We start from the raw sequence: 18,781 nt of genomic DNA, 5'->3' as shown, positions 1-18,781 counted from the left end.
AGCAACACGCTAAGGGTTCTCTCCACAATAAAACTTGTCATATACCACAGGATGATCTACTTATATAAAGAATAAAGTTCTTCATTTATAGGCGTTGGCATTATGTTGTGTAACAAACAAATAGATTCAAAACTATAAACCATTCCGATCAGAGGAAATAGAAGAAGGGGGGAAGAAGGGCGAAGAAGAAAGGAAAAGAGGCAAAGAAGGAGAAGAAGAAGGGCGGGAAGGGGGGGGGGAGAAGGTTTGCTCTGACTGGGACATGCAATTACTTTACAGTTAAACTAGTTTAGCCTAGCAGGCGAATACAAGAGCGTTTGCCAATAAAACTGTACATTATGGAATAGGGGAAGACTGCCATTTTTAAAATGTGAGTATTCCTCCACCTCAAGGAGCTCAGATTTGTTATGTAACCATTCCTGTAAAGTGGGGACGAGAGGAGATTTCCATTTACGGGCAATGAGTAATCTAGCACTATTTAAGCTATATTGCAGAAGTCTCCATTTAAATTTGCACATCTTATTTGGTTTATGGCTGAGGAGAGCCCTAGCAGGGGATAACTCAAATTGTTCCCCCATGACAGTCTTCAGGCGATTGGTGATATCCTCCCAAAAGGGGAGCAGCTTCGGGCAGTGCCACCATATATGGGCCATAGTACCAGGAGACCCACAACCCCTCCAGCAGGACACATTGGAATTGGGATATATGTGTTTAAGCCTGTCTGGGGTAAGGTACCACCGGAATAGAATTTTGTGGTTCATTTCCAGGATTCTGGGGGAGAAGGATGACTTAGAGGAGTGATAGCATATATTTTCCCATTGTTCTTTGGAGATAGGAAGGCCTAGGTCAGATTGCCCATGAGAATCGTATGAAGAGGGTGGTAAAGTGAGTGCGTCATCTAGTATTTTTTTTGCTATTGACAAGGACCCCCTAGGTACCACCCCCTCATAACAAAGGCACTCGAACTTTGTCAAGCTTCTCAAAAGATTTTGTTTATGGGGTGAGGATCCTATTAAATGTGTCAACTGGGCGTATTTTAACCATCTGGAGAAAACTCCTCCAGTGATCTCTGTAAGCTGTGGCCTCAGTTTCAATGTTCCCCCTCCAGCCAGGCATGCAAACGGAATTGTCGGGCCAGTACCCAGAAAACATGACTCAGTTAGTATGATTCCCTTATTAAATTCTGCATTTATTGGGACAGGTATCATGGGGGAAATGAATGTAGAGATCCCTTTAGTCTTAAGTCTCTTTGTATGCCAGGTACGAAAATAATGGCCATATAACAGATGTCCTAGCCAAAGTAGGTCTACATGTGTGCTTAATCCAGCACAACGGACCGATTGCAGGAAAGCCCAGTAGATATGAGTCTATAGAGGTCCAGGCCTTGGTGTATTTGCATTCATGCCATTCTAATACCCTTTGTAATACTACAGCTTTGTAATATTGAGAGATTAAAGGTACCCCCAGCCCCCCTGATCAGTCTATATTTTTAATGGTAGGTTTATTTGAACATTGAAAGACAGAATAACAACAAAGAAATCCAGAAAAACGCATTTCAAAAAAGTTATAAACGGATTTGCATTTTAATGAGTGAAATAAGTATTTGATCTCCTATCAATCAGCAAGATTTCTGGCTCCCAGGTGTCTTTTATACAGGTAACGAGCTGAGATTAGGAGCACTCTCTTAAAGGGAGTGCTCCTAATTTCAGCTTGTTACCTGTATAAAAGACACCTGTTTACAGAAGCAATCAATCATTCAGATTCCAAACTCTCCACTATGGCCAAGACCAAAGAGCTGTCCGAGGATGTCAGGGACAAGATTTTAGAACTACACAATGCTGGAATGAGCTACAAGACCATCGCCAAGCAGCTTGGTGAGAAGGTGACAACAATTGATGTGATTATTTGCAAATGGAAGAAACACAAAATAACTGTCAATCTCCCTCAGTCTGGGGCTCCATGCAAGATCTCACCTTGTAGAGTTTCAATGATCATGAGAACAGTGAGGAATCAGCCCAGAACTACACAGGAGAATCTTGTCAATGATCTCAAGGCAGCTGGGACCATAGTCACCAAGAAAACAATTGGTAACACTCTACGCCGTGAAGGACTGAAATCAGGCATATTAAAATAACACACTCTAATGTGTGGTGGACAGGAAACAAAGAATCCTTACGCGTTTCGTGCCTGTTGGCACTTAGTCTTTGGATCCTATGACTAAGTGCCAACAGGCATAAAACGCATAAGGATTCTTTGTTTCCTGTCCACCACACATTGGAGTGTGTTATTTTAATATGCCTGAATAAAATATTGTATTTTACTACAATTTATTTCCCCCGAGTGCTGCATATCATGGTTCTTTTGGATTTTGTACTTGCGGTATGCTCGACCACTGGCGTGCACCACGTCACAGTGTCTAGTACCTCCTCAAACATTTGCAGCTTCTTCTGCCAGTGAGAGAGAGGCGGCATCGGACCTTTGAGCAGCGTATGGGAATTGTAAGGTCCTGAAGTGGCCTAGCGATTCTCCACACCTTAATCCCATAGAAAATCTGTGGAGGGAGCTAAAGGTTCGAGTTGCCAAACATCAGCCTCGAAACATTAATGACTTGGAAAGGATCTGCAAAGAGGAGTCGGACAAAATCCCTCCTGAGATGTGTGCAAACCTGGTGGCCCACTACAAGAAACGTCTGACCTTTGTTATTGCCAACAAGGGTTTTGCCACCAAGTACTAAGTCATGTTTTGCAAAGGGGTCAAATACTTATTTCACTCATTAAAATGGAAATCGATTTTTTACTTTTTTGAAATGCGTTTTTTTGTTGTTATTCTGTCTCTCACTGTTCAAATAAACCTACCATTAAAATTATAGACTTATCATTTCTTTGTCAGTGGGCAAACGTACAAAATCAGCAGGGGATCAAATACTTTTTTCCCTCACTGTAACCTCCACTGCTTAGTAAATAAAGCCCAAAACCCTATTTGTGAATCTATGAGTGGACAAGATTTCCAGCCAGGGAACTTATCTGCTCACAATTTGGGCTAGCAAAGTGGCATGTGCAGCTAGAGTTTGGCATTGCATAAGTAAAGACCTGAGCAGCTTCCCCCTTGTTATTGTGTAACCATTACTTTAGAGCATGACTTGTCAATAATCTCAGAAAAATCAGTCAGAATTTAGGAAGCTGACTGCTTCTCAAGAACCAGACACTTGCTTCTCAATTTGTGGGTGCTAAGTTTTAAGGGCAAAAAAAATCTAGTTTTACAGCTTCATAAGTGTGTGTGTGTGTGTGTGGGGGGGGGTCTATGTATACTAAAAAAAAAAAGTGTTTTTCCATTATCTCCAGATTTATCATTAAAACATTTGAATGTAGAAATGATGTTGATATCCTGGAGTCCCTATAATTAAATATAAAAAAGTCTTCTAGAAACTGGTTATCAGAGTCACAGAATATGTCAGTGTCACTTATCTGTGTCTGTAAAAATAGGCAGCAGTCAAAGTGGTAATTGATGTAACCAAACAGTGGGATAGGTGCTTGAACGGTTACTTGCTCTAACAAAGGATTTTTATAAATGTAACGTTAAATGTGCAGGCGGATACGTTTGTCTGATACCGAAATGAGAAGCTTTGGGAAATAAGGCTCCTGGCTTCTTTGTCTGAATCAGTGAGTTTATAGAGAGGATATAAAGCTTTGAAAACTTGGCGGGGAGTCTAAGAGACTGAGTTTTACAGGACAGATACAGCATGAGAGAAGTTCTCTGGTGAGAGTAAGTGATGCTGGCTGAGTGGCAGAGGTCAGAAGAAGAAAAAAAGATGTGTTTAGAGCAGTATTCTGAGGCATGGAGATATATGTATTATTCATCATTCAAGAGTAAACTGTGCCTTGAGAATTTTATAACAAATCAGAGTCTTAAAAAAATGTTCCTGTAAGTTTTTCTCATAGCTAGTCGCTTGTTATCTACTTAATACACTGCAAAAAAAGACAGAAATAGAAATAAAAAGGTGTATTGTATAGCTTGTTATCCCACCTGGAAATATAGTTCTCAGCATGGAAACTGAGATACACTTTTTAGATGTATGTACATAATGAACCACATGGTAGTAAAGCCGCCATGAACTAACCTATATTTTTCAATCAATAGCAAAACTCGGCTTCTGTGATTTAAAAGCCCTCACATGCATATTCCAAAGAGAAACATACTTTCAACAGCTCCAAATGCCAGTTCTCAATAATAATAATGTGAATTAAAAACATTTAAATACATATTTATTTAAGTAAAAATTAAATTAAAAATGTATTGAAGTTAAATACATTAAATACATTAAGTTACTTAGCATCCCAGGCTGTTTCAGCAAAATTCCTCAGCAGATAACCAGAAGGCCAATCAAGTCGATGCATATTTCTTTATTAAGTGTAACTTATCCCTAGGATAACGTTATGTCCATCCCACCTACTTCTGTACTCAATCTAAATGGTCCTTACTGACTCTTTGGCCTCCATTTATCAAGCAGCAAAAGCTGCTTCGGAGGACTAAAATTAAGAAGCGGCGGTCATAAGAACGCTGCTCCTTAACCTCTCCACCACCAAAAAGATGATGGATTGAATTCATCCTGATCTGATATGATCGGGATGATTGACAGCCCCTTCTAGTGGCTGATTGGCCGCCAGTGAGCAGGGGGCGGCATTGTGCAAGCATTTAGTGATATCCAGCGGACATGAGAAATCAAGCCCTTTAAATCTAATCCATGAATAAATTACCTTTTCTGAAAACCCATTCACATATTATACACAAACACTCTCCTCAAGATTGAGATAACTAAGATAAATGGATTGAATGAATTGGTTATTGTTAAGTCATTGAACCCAAGCATCTTGTATAACAGGCAATACAGCCATCATAGAAACACCACTTCTATGTTTGTTTAAGTTCATACCCTCCACTTATTTCTTTATTCCATTTCTTTCCCATTATATTTGTTTTCATTGAATCTTCCTGTCTTGAGATAACTTTTACATTTATTTACTCCTTCCCCCGTGCTTACAATTGCTCGACTATGCTATTAATGATTAATATGTAAATAATATCAAACTCTCCACTCTCATTTTCCTTATTGTCTATGGAGATGTACTTAGTCTTTCCTCAAACAGACCTTAAATTCCTGAAATGCCTTAAATTCTGCACCACATCATAAAGTCAATATCCTTCTGTAGTATCCCACAGCCAGTTTTATTGGAAGGCCAGTATATATTTTATTTCAACAATAATTTACTCTCTTACTAATGATGCATAATCCTTATTGCAGTTTTACCACACCATTGTTCAAAAGGGATGTGTTTTCTTCTCATTATTATTTCATAAATACTTTAGTTATTCTGCTGTAGAATCGAAAGGCGTTGATGAAAAATATGACTGTACTATTCAGTATAAACATTAAAATCTTTGTCTTTAACTAGATGTCAGAGATAATGGTTTGAAATAAAAATAAAACTCATTAAAATGCCTGTAAATGCATCCGAGTCAACACGGGTGGTTTATTTGGGGGGGTTTAAAATAAAAATCTGTACAAAGAGCGAATGGAAGAAAAGTCTACCTAGTTCATTACAACGCTAGATCTTCATAACTTATCTATAATTGCATGCTAGTGGTGGCCAAAGTTACTTTGTTTGACAATTTCAGTGATAATTTCATAATGTTTGGCCTCATCTTTTGTTCATTTCTTCTGATTAATATTTATTAGGTCTACAGAGGAAAGAAGAAGCCTGCTGTTAATAGAATCTGTGTAGGAGTTCCTCCAGCTGAGGTAGGAATGCAAATGAATAAAACTGACAAAGTTTTGCATATTTTATTATACAGATTGCTTTGTAGGTGAATTGATTGCCTGCATATTTCACTGAGTACTACATAATAATATTTTTACATTCAGTAGTACATCAATGTGTGTTTAATGTTCTTACGAAACATATTGAGTTTTATGGCTTCAGGGATAAAAACAAACAAATAAAATGTACTATCTACCTATGGCTCACTAATTTTGTTTGCTTTGGTATATTGGTAGTCTCAATAAATGCAAATCTTATGCAGAAATATATTTACCATGATTGCGTTGTAAACAAAAATCTATAACCTATGCTATAAAACTACTCGTTCATTGCTATATATTCCATTACTTTTTAGTGGAATACTAATAAAGATATTGACAACATAGTTATGAGAGCAAATGTGTTCATTTGTAAAGAAAAATGATAAGCTTAAGGCTCAGAAGTATGTTTCTAGAAGTCATTTATTTGCTTTTTAAGTGTGCTTCCTTGTGTATGTGTGTGTGTGCATATATATATATATATGTCAAGAATTACTTAAAGGGACACTGTACCCAAAAATTTTCTTTCATGATTCAGATTGAGCATGAAATTTTAAGCAACTTTCTAATTTACTGCTATTATCAAATTTTCTTCATTCTCTTGGTATCTTTATTTGAAATGCAAGAATGTAAGTTTAGATGCCGGCCCATTTTTGATGAACAACCTTGCTGATTGGTGGATAAATTCATCCACCAATAAAAAGTGCTGTCCAGAGTACTGAAACAAAAAAAAAAAGATAGATACCTTCTTTTTGAAATAATGATAGCAAGAGAATGAAGAAAAATTGATAAAAGGAGTAAATTAAAAAGTTGCTTAAAATTGCATGCTTTTTCTGAATTACAAAAGAAAAAATTTGGGTTCAGTGTCCCTTTAAGAAAGAAAAAAAAAGAAGATACAGAGATTACAGCACTCTTTTGCAACAAGAAAAACCCAGCTCCATAGTTAAAGTGAACATAGTAACAATTTATTAGTGTAGAAATTACATTTCTAGACACACCGCATCCCTCACAAAAAGGATGTGCAACTATTGAGTGTATCTTAAAGCGATGGCCAAACAAATGTAAATATACAAATAGTTTGCAAAACTAGCAAAATAAATATATAGACTAAATTAACCTGACCGGTCAGGCTGAATCAACGTACCTGTATACATATACACATGCAATAAGAGTCGATTGTAGCAAAGATATGTATTCTGGATAACTACACCCAGCTGTGCACAGAATCCCCACAAGTGGATGGTGGAGGTATATCCTGGGCAGTTATAAGTAAAGGGATCTAAAGTTATCAGTAATACCCTCTTGTTAAAGCGAAGTATAGGCATAGGAAAATATACAGCATATAAATGACACTGAAAATGTAATAAGCATGTGTTCAAAACATGAGAAAAAGCAATAAAATTATAATATAATAGAGTGAGAATCCAATCAACTACACCCTGCTGCTCACAGAACCCCTGAGGTATCTATGGGGTATAGCCTGGGCAGGTAGTATGCTGTGGGATCTAAATTGTTGGATTAGTCATTCTATTCAAAACAGATGTGAGCTCTTAGCATATGTCAGTGGGCATTATTTAGTAAGAAAAGTCCTGTGGACATGTAAAGACGCGCGTTTTACCCCCTTGTCTATTGAAAAGGCGGGGCTTTGTCAGGGCGTATAAAAAACCCTTTTTATAGGGTTATACATGTAGCGCCCCTACTGACAGGTGAAAATATATGCATTTGGTTCAGAAATTGTTAAAAAGACCACATTAAAAAATATATATTCAATTACTATGTAGCCGCTGATTATATAATTGGGAACATAGCATATTCTTAAAAGTTACAACTCAAGATATTTACATTATAGAGGTTAAAAAAACATTTTATTAGGTGGCCACCGCTATAGGATATCTAGGTATTCTTAATATCATATCGATGGTCTTATAGAAGGTAAAATTTGTCAGAGAGAAAAAGACAATAATTAATTAGTTACAGGAAGCAAGCTGCTGTATGTCGAGCTTGTCATTGAGCCTATTTGGAATCTGGGTATCTAAAGTTGATATCCATCTGCATTCCTTTCTGAGGAGTATTTTGTCATTGTCACCCCCTCTTCCATTATTTATGCCTCTGTTTATGCCTATACCCTAAGAGTATCAGGATTACAGATATGGAATTTTTCAAAGTGTTTTGCTACATTGCTCTTTCAGTTTTTATTTTTTATATGATCACGATGCTCAGTGATACGGTCTTTGATCGCTCTTTTTGTTTTTCCCACATTGAAAGTGGGACAAGAACAAGAGAGCAGGTAAACAACCCCTTCAGTATTACAGTTAACATAATGTTTAAAGGGACACTGAACCCAAAATGTGTCTTTTGTGATTCAGATAGAGCATGCAATTTTAAGCAACTTTCTAATTTACTCCTATTATAAATTTTTCTTTGTTCATTTGCTATCTTTATTTGAAAAATAAGGCATCTAAGCTTTTTGTTCAGAACTCTGGACAGCACTTTTTTATTGGTGGATGAATTTATCCACGGACAACCCAGGTTTTTCACCAAAAATGGGCCGGCATCTAAACTTACATTCTTGCATTTCAAATAAAGATACCAAGAGAATGAAGACAATTTGATAATAGGAATAAATTAGAAAGTTGCTTAAAATTTCATTATCTATCTGAATCACGAAAGAAAATTTTTGGTTTCATTGTCCCTTTAAGTTTAAAGACCTTCCCAGTATGGGTGCCAAATTCCTTGGTTTTCACCATGTATTTGCATGCGACACATTTGCCACATGGGTGGTTGCCAAGAAGTTTGTTTTGAGTGAGACAGTTCTTCCCTTTCTGTTGGGATACGAACTGACTTCTTACAAGTTTGTCCCACAGGCTGGGGGCCCTCCTTGCAGTTAAACCTGGGTACTCCCCCACTTCACGGGCAACACTCTCATCGCTAAGAAGAACATCCCAGTTCTTAGAGAGTACCTCTTTAAGGCCACTCCAATGACAGTTGAATTCAGTGATAAATCTGATCTTTGTATTTTGGGCCTTATCTTTGGGGAAGAGCAAGCTGTCTCTATTGGTGCGTCCTGCATCGTTCTTTGCACTGTTTACAACTCTTTTTCAATATCCTCTTTCTACAAAATGTTTCTCCATTACAGCTGCATGTTTATTATATTTTTCCCTGGAGGAACAGTTTCTACGTAATCTTAGAAACTGTCCTCTACGGATGTCATGAGGAAGTGCTCACATGCTTTTATGCCTACCTTATGTGTAATGGACGAATATAGCCCTTCTACATCCAAAGATACTAGGAGAGCTATCTATTTTACGCAAAAAATCAGACATATCAAGTACAAATGAGGGCATAGTGTTGAGGAAGGGTCTAAGAAAAGAATCAATATAGTTCCCAAGGTTTTCAGTGAGGCTCCCAATGCCTGCTATGATGGGCCTCCCTGGGGGATTGATTAAGTTTTTATGGATCTTTGGGATGCAGTAGAAAACTGGCATTACTGAGAACTCAGGGTACATGTATTTAAGTTCTACCTTCAATTTTGGCATCATGCAGCATTTTGAAGAGGGTAGATTGTAGGGAGGAGATGGGGCTATATGTGAGACGCTGATACTGATTCTTATCGATAAGTGTTCTTCTCACCTCAAGAATATATTTGTTCTCATCCCAGAGGACAAGGTTTTCTTCCTTTTATAACCACCTCTTTTCCATTCATCAATTCATTCATGGCCTTCCTTTCAGCTTTTGACAAATCATCATTCACTATGCCAAAAGTTGATAGTTTTTAAATATCTTTCTCTACCTGTTTGACAAAAATGTTAACTTCTGGTACCATAGAGAGCTGGGGCATATATTTAGACCTAGGTCTAAAATTAGAAACTGCTTTTGTCTGGGGAGTACCTTCCTCAGGCTGTGAGGAGAGGACTTGGCTACCTTCTGCTTCTACCAATAATTCCTGGATGGATTCACCTGACCAGTCAGGTTCATTTAGTCTATATTTTTATTTTGCTAGTTTTGCAAACTATTTGTATATTTACATTTGTTTGGCCATCGCTTTAAGATACACTCAATAGTTGCACATCCTTTTCGTGAGGGATGCGGTGTGTCTAGAAATTAAATTGCTGCACTAATACATTGTTACTATATTCACTTTAACTATGGAGCTGAGTTTTTCTTGTTGCAAAAGAGTGCTGTAATCTCTGTCTTTTTTTAAACAAGTATCTTCTTGTTTCTTTCTTTCTTAAGTAATTCTTGACATATTATTTAAAACGGTCTGCACCACTAGCCGCATTTGGCTTCTTTAAAGGGACACTGAACCCAAATTTTTTCTTTAGTGATTCAGATAGAGCATGCAATTTTAGGCAACTTTCAAATTTACTCCTATTATCAAATTTTCTTTATTCTCTTGGTATCTGTATTTGAAATGCAAGAATGTAAGTTTAGATGCCGGCCCATTTTTGGTGAACAACCTAGGTTGTCCTTGCTGATTGGTGGATAAATTCATCCACCAATCAAAAACTGTTGTCCAGAGGCCTGAACCAAGAAAAAAGCTTAGATGCCTTCTTTTCAAATAAAGATAGCAAGAGAACAAAGAAAGATTGATAATAGGAGTAAATTAGAAAGTTGCTTAAAATTGCATGCTCTATCTGAATCACGAAAGAAAAAATTTGGGTTTAGTGTCTCTTTAAGTGTGGATGTTTACCATATATTCTTACCCTCTGCAGCTCCTGTATCTAGCATTTGCTTCCCACTTTGTTGTTTGCTTGAATATATATATATATATATATATATATATATATATTAATATATATATACATATATTTATATATAGAGAGAGACTAATAGAAAATATTTAGAATTTAGAAATTAATCACTGAGACAAATAAAAACATGCTGTGAAAAAAATATTGTGTGTAAATATTAGTTAAGCATATTGTTCTGAATTAAATTAGCAGGGGCTTGATTTAACACCCCTCTGACAACATATGTAACCATGTTTTATAACATAAAATCAATGAATTGTGGTTTAATACATTTTGTAAAAATCTTAATGTATTTATTATTATAGTGTTTTGGTCTGCTGGGAATAAATGGAGCCGGAAAGACAACAACCTTCAAAATGTTAACAGGGGACATATCAATTACTAGTGGAAACGCATTTGTAAATGGATACAGGTAAGAAGATTGTTTTAAAGGGACAGTAAAGTCAAAATTAAATGTTAATGATTCAGTTAGAGCATGCAAATTTAAACAACTTTCCAATGTTCTTCTATTTTCTAATTTGCTTCGTTCTTTTGGTTCTCATTGTTGAAAAGCATATCTAGGTAGGCTCCAGAGCAGCAATGTACTACTAGGATCTAGCTCATGATTGGTGGTTACACATAAATGCCACTTGCTATTGGTTAACTTGATGTGTTGAGCTTGTTCCCAATAATGCTCTGCTGTTCATTCAACAATGGATACAGAGAGCATAAAGATAATTTGATACTATAAGTAAATTGGAAAATTGTTTAAAATTGTATGTTGTATCTGAAAGAACTGTGAAAGAAAAATGCTGGGTGTTCCTTTAAATTTTAAAAAGTAGTAATTTCTTTACCATTTTCATTTAGTTTCACATGCATTGTATATCTAGCTTAAATCTAAGTTATATTTTCTGTGCACAAATCATAAAATCACTTAAAGTACCGAATTTTTAAAACATTCAAAATATATATAAGCTGTTAAAGAATAGTAAAGTCAAAATCACACAGACGAGCCAAATCAGAAACCTACCTAGTACAATTTATAAGTGTGCCGCGCTCCACCTACCAACTTCCTGTTTAATCATACCTATAAAGGTAGTGGTTTACAGGTGCGAAATCCCTGACTATCATACAAGATAGAGGACTGTATTAGACCCAAACAAATTAATAAAAACTTATAAATATTCAAATTATTCATATAATAATTTTTTTTCCTATTCCTTCTCCTATTTTGGTTCATGAGTTTGTTTCAAAATCTAAAATTAAAAGATATGACGATTTTTTCAAATACAAAACAGATTGTTTCTGTACATCAAGAATCAACCAATCAAATCATGAGAGTAAAAGGGGTAAACCAATGATAACTATTTCAAGTAGAGGTTCTGAAACAAGTTTGTGGTGATAATAAGTTTCCTCTCAGGTACATGCAAGGAGGGATGGTCACATGATTTAGTTTTAGCCAATCAAACGATAAGAAAATCGCCAGTGCATTGAAAGGGCAGTGTATATAATGACATCTTTGAACATTTTCTCCTGTGATTAAGAATTACCATTTAAAGTCCAAAAAGAAATGTATGAGTGTCTCTCGGATAAGATATCAGTGTCCAAACATAAATTACTATAGAAAGAAAGCTGGAAAGGAACAAAAATAAAGGCTACACAAAAATATATACAAATTAGATAAATGCTGCTACTTTAGTGTCTTTGTTCAGACCCCAGGAACCATAAGTGCGCAAGGTGAAAGTCCACAACATTTATTTTCTTAAAAGTTCAGACTTTAAATCGCATCCCCTCCACGGTGTTTGAACTTTTTCTATAGTAGAAAAAGAGGTTCAGCTTCAGCTGTCCCAGAAAAATTCCAAATTCTTTATTGACATAAACGATCAATGGTGCAGATTAAAGACACGCATCTTACGCGTTTCGGCTGTATGCCTTATTCATAGATACGATACAAGTGAACTGGTACTTTGCTTGGTAGCTTGCTTTTACACACACAGCAGACAGCCTTTACAGCACGACTGAACTTGGGCAATTTCAATATCATTGTTTGAATGCTCCTTTGAGATGAGTGTTTTTTACTTTTAACTTTTTCTATACCCATCCAGACAAAACTATTAGGATTCTTAAGATTTTCAGAACACTGATTACAGTGGATTGGAACACTATAATTGTCCTTCTTTTCCTCCATTTTGTTTTTATGCTCCAGAATCCTTGTTTTGAGAAATCTTAAAGGTCTGACCCATGTATTGTATTTTACAACTGCAGGTTAGCAAATAAACTACATTTGTAGTTTTGCGCCTAATATAGCTTTTTAACTACTTGTAGAATGGAAAATTTTATAATTTGCATTTCCCACAAGAGTAAAAACCTTTTATGTTATTTATTTTGTATGGAAATTTAGCTTTCATCCCTCTAATTATGGAAGGAATACCATAATAGTCCACAGCAAAAAGTATCCTTTATTGGCACAACAATGTAACAAACTGGTGACGTTTTGTGGTATCCCCCTTAATCATACAGGGGTGTACCCTGAAACGTCACCAGTTTGTTACATTGTTGTGCCAATAAAAGATACTTTTATCTAAGTGCTGTGGACTATTATGGTATTCCTACGATTTCAAGGGTATTGTAGCTACCCTGGTCTTCAACGAGCACTTACCGTTATTGTCTGCTGTATTACTATCTATGTTAATCTAATTATGGAAGGAGCCAACAGTTTTTTTTTTAAGTTATTGGCCTTTCTTATAAATAATTTTTCCTCTTTCTGGTATGATGTCTTTTAGAATTTCTCTGTTTGATATGGTTAACTTTCTTAAATTCCTTATTGTAATTAGTCACAAAAGATGGAAAAATTGTAATATTGTTATATCTAGGTTTCTTATTTGATAGCATAGTATCACTATCCGTGTTCTGGACAAGGAGTTTATCTGACTCTATTTGTACAGAATCCTAGCCTTTATTAATAAACCTATCTTTCAGCAGTTTTGATTGGTTTGCAGAGTCTTGAATTGTATTACAATTCCTATGGCTCTAAGCCACATGGGATGATGACAACTTTGAACTCCACTAATATTTTTTAAATACATTTGTAATTCAGCCCTTTATGGGGAATTACATTTTGGTTTTAAAGCGACATGAAACCCAAAGATTCTCTTTCATGATTCAGATAGAGCATACCATTTTAACCCCTTAAGGACAAGGCCATTTTTCTGTTTCTTTCCCTTAAGGACCAGGGCTATTTTTACATTTCAGCAGTGTTTGTATTTAGCCTTAATTTTCCTCTTACTCTTTTACTGTAGCCACACATATTATATACCGTTTTTCTCGCCATTAAATGGACTTTCAAAAGATACCATTATTTTCATCATATTTTATAATTTACCATAATTTTTTTTTATAAAATATGAGGAAAAAATGGAAAAAACACACACTTTGACCCCCAAAATCTGTTACACATCTACAACCACCAAAAAACACCCATGCTAAATAGTTTATACATTTTGTCCTGAGTTTAGAAATACCCAATGTTTACATGATCTTTGCTTTTTTTGCAAGTTATAGGGCAATAAATACAAGTAGCACTTTGCTATTTCCAAACCATTTTTTTTTTTCAAAACTAGCTATGGTTACATTGGAACACTGATATCTGTCCTGAATATCCCTTGTATATATTTTTTTTTTAGTAGACAACCCAAAGTAATGATCTAGGCCCATTTTGGTATATTTCATGCCACCATTTCACCGCCAAATGCGATCAAATAAAAAAAATCGTTCACTTTTTCACTAACTTTGGGTTTCTTACTGAAATTATTTACAAACAACTTATGCAATTATGGCACAAATGGTTGTAAATGCTTCTCTGGGATCCCCTTTGTTCAGAAATAGCAGACATATATGGCTGTGGCATTACTTTTTGGTAAATAGAAGGCTGCTAAATGCCGCTGCGCACCACACTTGTATTATGCCCAGCAGTGACAGGGTTAATTAGGTAGCTTGTAGGAAGCTTGAAGGGTTAAAGGGACATAATACTCATATGCTAAATCACTTGAAACTGATGCAGTATAACTGTAAAAAGCTGACAGGAAAATATCACCTGAGCATCTCTATGTAAAAAAGGAAGATATTTTACCTCACAACTTCCTCAGCTCAGCAGAGTAAGTTCTGTGTAAAACAATATACTTCAGCTGTTGCCCAGCTGCAGGTAAACAAAAAAAATAAAAAATGAAGAAATGAACAGCAGCCAATCAGCATCAGCAGTGCTGAGGTCATGAACTCTTACTGTGATCTCATGAGATTTGACTTAAAGGACCAGTCAACATGAAAATTTTATTTAACCTGAGTGTCCCTTTAACTCTCATGAGATTTCATAGTAAGCTTCCTTTACCTGATTGGTGAAATAATATAAGAGTTCACGAGGCTCATCCCCTAAGCTGTCCTAGGACAGATACACTAAAATGCTGCTTAGAAATCCTTTACAATGGGAGGTGGCTACTGAGGAACTTTTGAGGTAAAATATCTTTCTTTTTTACATAGAGATGTTCAGGAGATATTTTCTAGTCAGCTTTTTACAGCTATGCTGCATCACTTTCAAGTGTTTAAACATTTGGGTATTATGGCCCTTTAATTTTAGCTTTAGTGTAAAGATCAGCCTCCCACCTGACACATCCAACCCCCTGATCCCTCCCCCACTTCTCTCTTCCCTCCCCCACCCCACAATTGTCCCCACCATCTTAATTACTGGCAGAAAGTCTGCCAGTACTAAAATAAAAGGCTTTTTCTTTTATTTTTATTATTATTATTATTATTATTATTATTATTATTATTATTATTATTATTATTATTATTTCTGTTAGCTGTGATGGACCCCCCCCCCCCTTAGCCCCCAACCTCTCTGATCCCCCCCAAACAGCTCTACAACCCTCGCCTACTACCTATTTGCTGCCATCTTGGGTACTGGCAGCTGTCTGCCAGTACCCAATTTGCCTCCCAAAAAAGTTTGTTTTGTTTTTTTATGTAATTTACATTTTCAGTAGTGTAGCTGCCCCCCCTTAATACCCCCTCCCTCTCCCCCTCCCAGATCCTTTTGATCATTAATTCCCCCCCCCCTCCATCTCCCTCTCTCCCACTGTGATCAGGATCGCTTCCAGATGCTTTAAACTCTGTCGTACAGGGTACGTCTCTGGTATTTATAGACCAGTTTGTGTGTGACGTACCCTGTACGACATACGTCGTTAAGGGGTTAAACAACTTTCCAATTAATTTCTACTATCTAATTTCCTTCATTCTCTTGGTATGTTTTGTTGAAAAGCATATCTAGATAGGCTCAGGAGCTTGGAGCTAGCTACTGATTGGTGGTTCAACTTGTATGCCCATTGCTGCTTCCTCAATAAAAGATATCAAGAGACTGAAACAAAATTGATAACAGAAGTTAAATGGAAAGTTGTTTAAAAATGTGTAATCTATCTGAATCAAAAAAGAGAAAATGTGGGTTTCATGTCATTTTAATGTCCTTTTAAAAGAGTGATTTGTGGGAAGAGCTTGAATTGGAGTGGCAGGGCCATGGGTGTATAACTGGCATGTTCCTGCATGTCATGGGCAGGGTAAGGGGAGATATGTCAGGGGCAGAGCATGGTTTTACGTTTGAAACTGGGATATTTTCCCTGAAAACAGCGGGAGGGACAACAAAACAGGGCACCTTACCCATGACCTGAAATATGCACAGTTTATAACGCAAAATAAATATCATGCAAAATAACAGTTTTAAAAGCATTTAACCCTTTCACTTTATTTATTATTTTTAAAGCTCAGCAAAGTGTGCTACAAACTACTTTAGAATACTTGCAAGTACCGTATGTTAATTCAATATCCCTTAATTCTGGCCAATTAGAGCTTGGTGGAAATGAGTTTGTGCACTGCTCTAAGCAATGAGTGTGTAGTGTGTTGCCAGGTCAGATCATTGGTAGTTTTTATTTAACAGAAACTAACTTCCAATTATTTACACCAAAATGAAAGAAGAAAAATGGGTTATTGCAATGCTGTTTCATTTTCATTAATTCTAGATTAATAGATGTATGGGATTTTAATTTTATGTTTAATGTCCCTTGAAGCATTTCTAATGCATTTGAATTGTTTTCATATTAGAGCTGTATTAAAAAATGGTGGTTTATAGCTGTTAGATTGGAATGAGCATTAATCAGTGGCAAATGCAACACAAATTGAGCTACTATACCAAATTAAACAAAAATAAGACTTTACATGATATTAAGTAAATTACACTATTAAAGGGACAGGAAACCCAAAATGCTTCTTTCATAATTCAAATAGAGCATACAATTTTAAGCAGCTTTGCAATTTACTTCTATTATCTAATTTGCTTTGTTCTTTTGGTATGCTTTGTTGAACAGAATACCTAGGTAGGCTGAGTAGCTTGGAGCTAGCTACTGATTCGTCGCTGCATATATACTCCTGTTGGCATTTATTAACTGAAGTGTTCATCTAGCTCCCAGTAGTGCATTGCTGTCCCTTCAATAAAAGATTACCTAGAAAATAAAGCACAATTAATAATAGAAGTAAATTGAAAAGTTTTTTAAAATTGTATGTTCTATCTGAATCATGAAAGAAAAAATTAAGGTATCATGTCCTTTAAAGGGACATTCCAGTCAAAATATAAATGCACATAGATTTATTGCATCTTTGAATAGAAACATATTTACATGTATTGGCAAAAATGCTTCTATTAAGAGTTATCACTGTTTTAGTGTTAACATTTTTCTCTGCACGTGAAGCATAGCTAGATATTTTCACTGCATCCACATTTTAAATAATGCAGCTGCTCAGATCATCAGTGGGGCTTGTATCATGTCAGCCATTAACAAATTGAGTCGTTACCAGATGGTACAAGCACCTTAGGCTCTCCAAACAAGTGTTGTGTTTAAAATGCTGGTGCACGGTGCATACTTAAATACACATTTGAAACAGCTATAGCTTTTATTAGAAGCATTTTTGCTAATGCATGTATATTACAAAATTGCTTCTGTTCAATACAGAAATGCACACACATGGTTTCCAATTTTGGCTGGAATATCCCTTTAATAACAGTTTTTACTCTGCATTGTCCTGCAGAGTTGAGTGCTTGGCCTATCTATAGACATTTTACATGACACAGCATGAAATGTACACAATTATGCAGCTCTTTTAGAAAATCTCAATTCAATGAGAGAAACATACTAAGACACAGTTTTTCTCAAAGAGGTTTAGTCAAACTGACACCCATAATTAGTCACACATGCACACACGCACACACATGCACTCACACACTTAAAGGGACATGAAACCCAAACATTTTCTTTCATGATTTAGGTAAAACATACAATTTTAAACAACTTTCTAATTTACTTCTATTAGCTAATTTGTTTCATTCTCTTGGTATCATTTGTTGAAGGAGCATCAATGCACTAATGGTTTCTAACTGAACACACGGGTGAGCCAATCACAATCGGTATATAAATGCAGCCACCAATCAACAGCAAAGGATAACAAGAGAAGGAAGCAAATTAAATAATAGAAATAAATTGGAAAGTTGTTTAAAATTGTATTCGCATGCACTCACACTCTTAAGCACGCACTCACTCACTTAAAGGGACAGTCTAGGCCAAAATAAACTTTCATGATTCAGATAGAGCATGTAATTTTAAACAATTTTCCAATTTACTTTTATCACCAATTTTGCTTTGTTCTCTTGGTATTCTTAGTTGAAAGCTTAACCTAGGAGGTTCATATGCTAATTTCTTAGACCTTGAAGCCCATCTCTTTCAGATTGCATTTTAACAGTTTTTCACCACAAGAGGGTGTTAGTTCACGTATTTCATATAGATAACACTGTACTCGTGCACGAGAAGTTATCTGGGAGCAAGCACTGATTGGCTAGACTGCAAGTCTGTCAAAAGAACTGAAAAAAGGGGCAGTTTGCAGAAGCTTAGATACAAGATAATCACAGAGGTTTAAAGTATATTATTATAACTGTGTTAGTTATGCAAAACTGGGAAATGGCTAATAAAGGGATTATCTATCTTTTAAAACAATAACAATTCTGGTGTAGACTGTACCTTTAAGCACGCACACACATACATACATGAAAACACTCCTGTCTGTAAGTCATCAAGATTATCTCCTAGCAACTGAGGGGTTTATTCACTAT

General features: G+C 36.0%; 1 protein-coding gene across 1 annotated transcript in view; it reads left to right on the top strand.

Moving 5' to 3' along the window:
- Positions 1 to 18,781, top strand: part of LOC128649747 (phospholipid-transporting ATPase ABCA1-like) — a 2,013,556-nt gene that overhangs the window by 1,748,715 nt on the left and 246,060 nt on the right. The window contains exons 42-43 of the mRNA XM_053703184.1: positions 5,735 to 5,797; positions 10,911 to 11,017. Coding sequence (XP_053559159.1) covers positions 5,735 to 5,797; positions 10,911 to 11,017 — 170 coding nt within the window. The remainder of the gene's footprint in view (positions 1 to 5,734; positions 5,798 to 10,910; positions 11,018 to 18,781) is intronic.

The sequence above is a fragment of the Bombina bombina genome, chromosome 2, assembly GCF_027579735.1.
Source record: "Bombina bombina isolate aBomBom1 chromosome 2, aBomBom1.pri, whole genome shotgun sequence".
Taxonomy (NCBI): Eukaryota; Metazoa; Chordata; class Amphibia; order Anura; family Bombinatoridae; genus Bombina; species Bombina bombina.
Note: the sequence above shows the minus strand (reverse complement) of the source record. Positions and strands in the feature narration are given on the sequence as shown.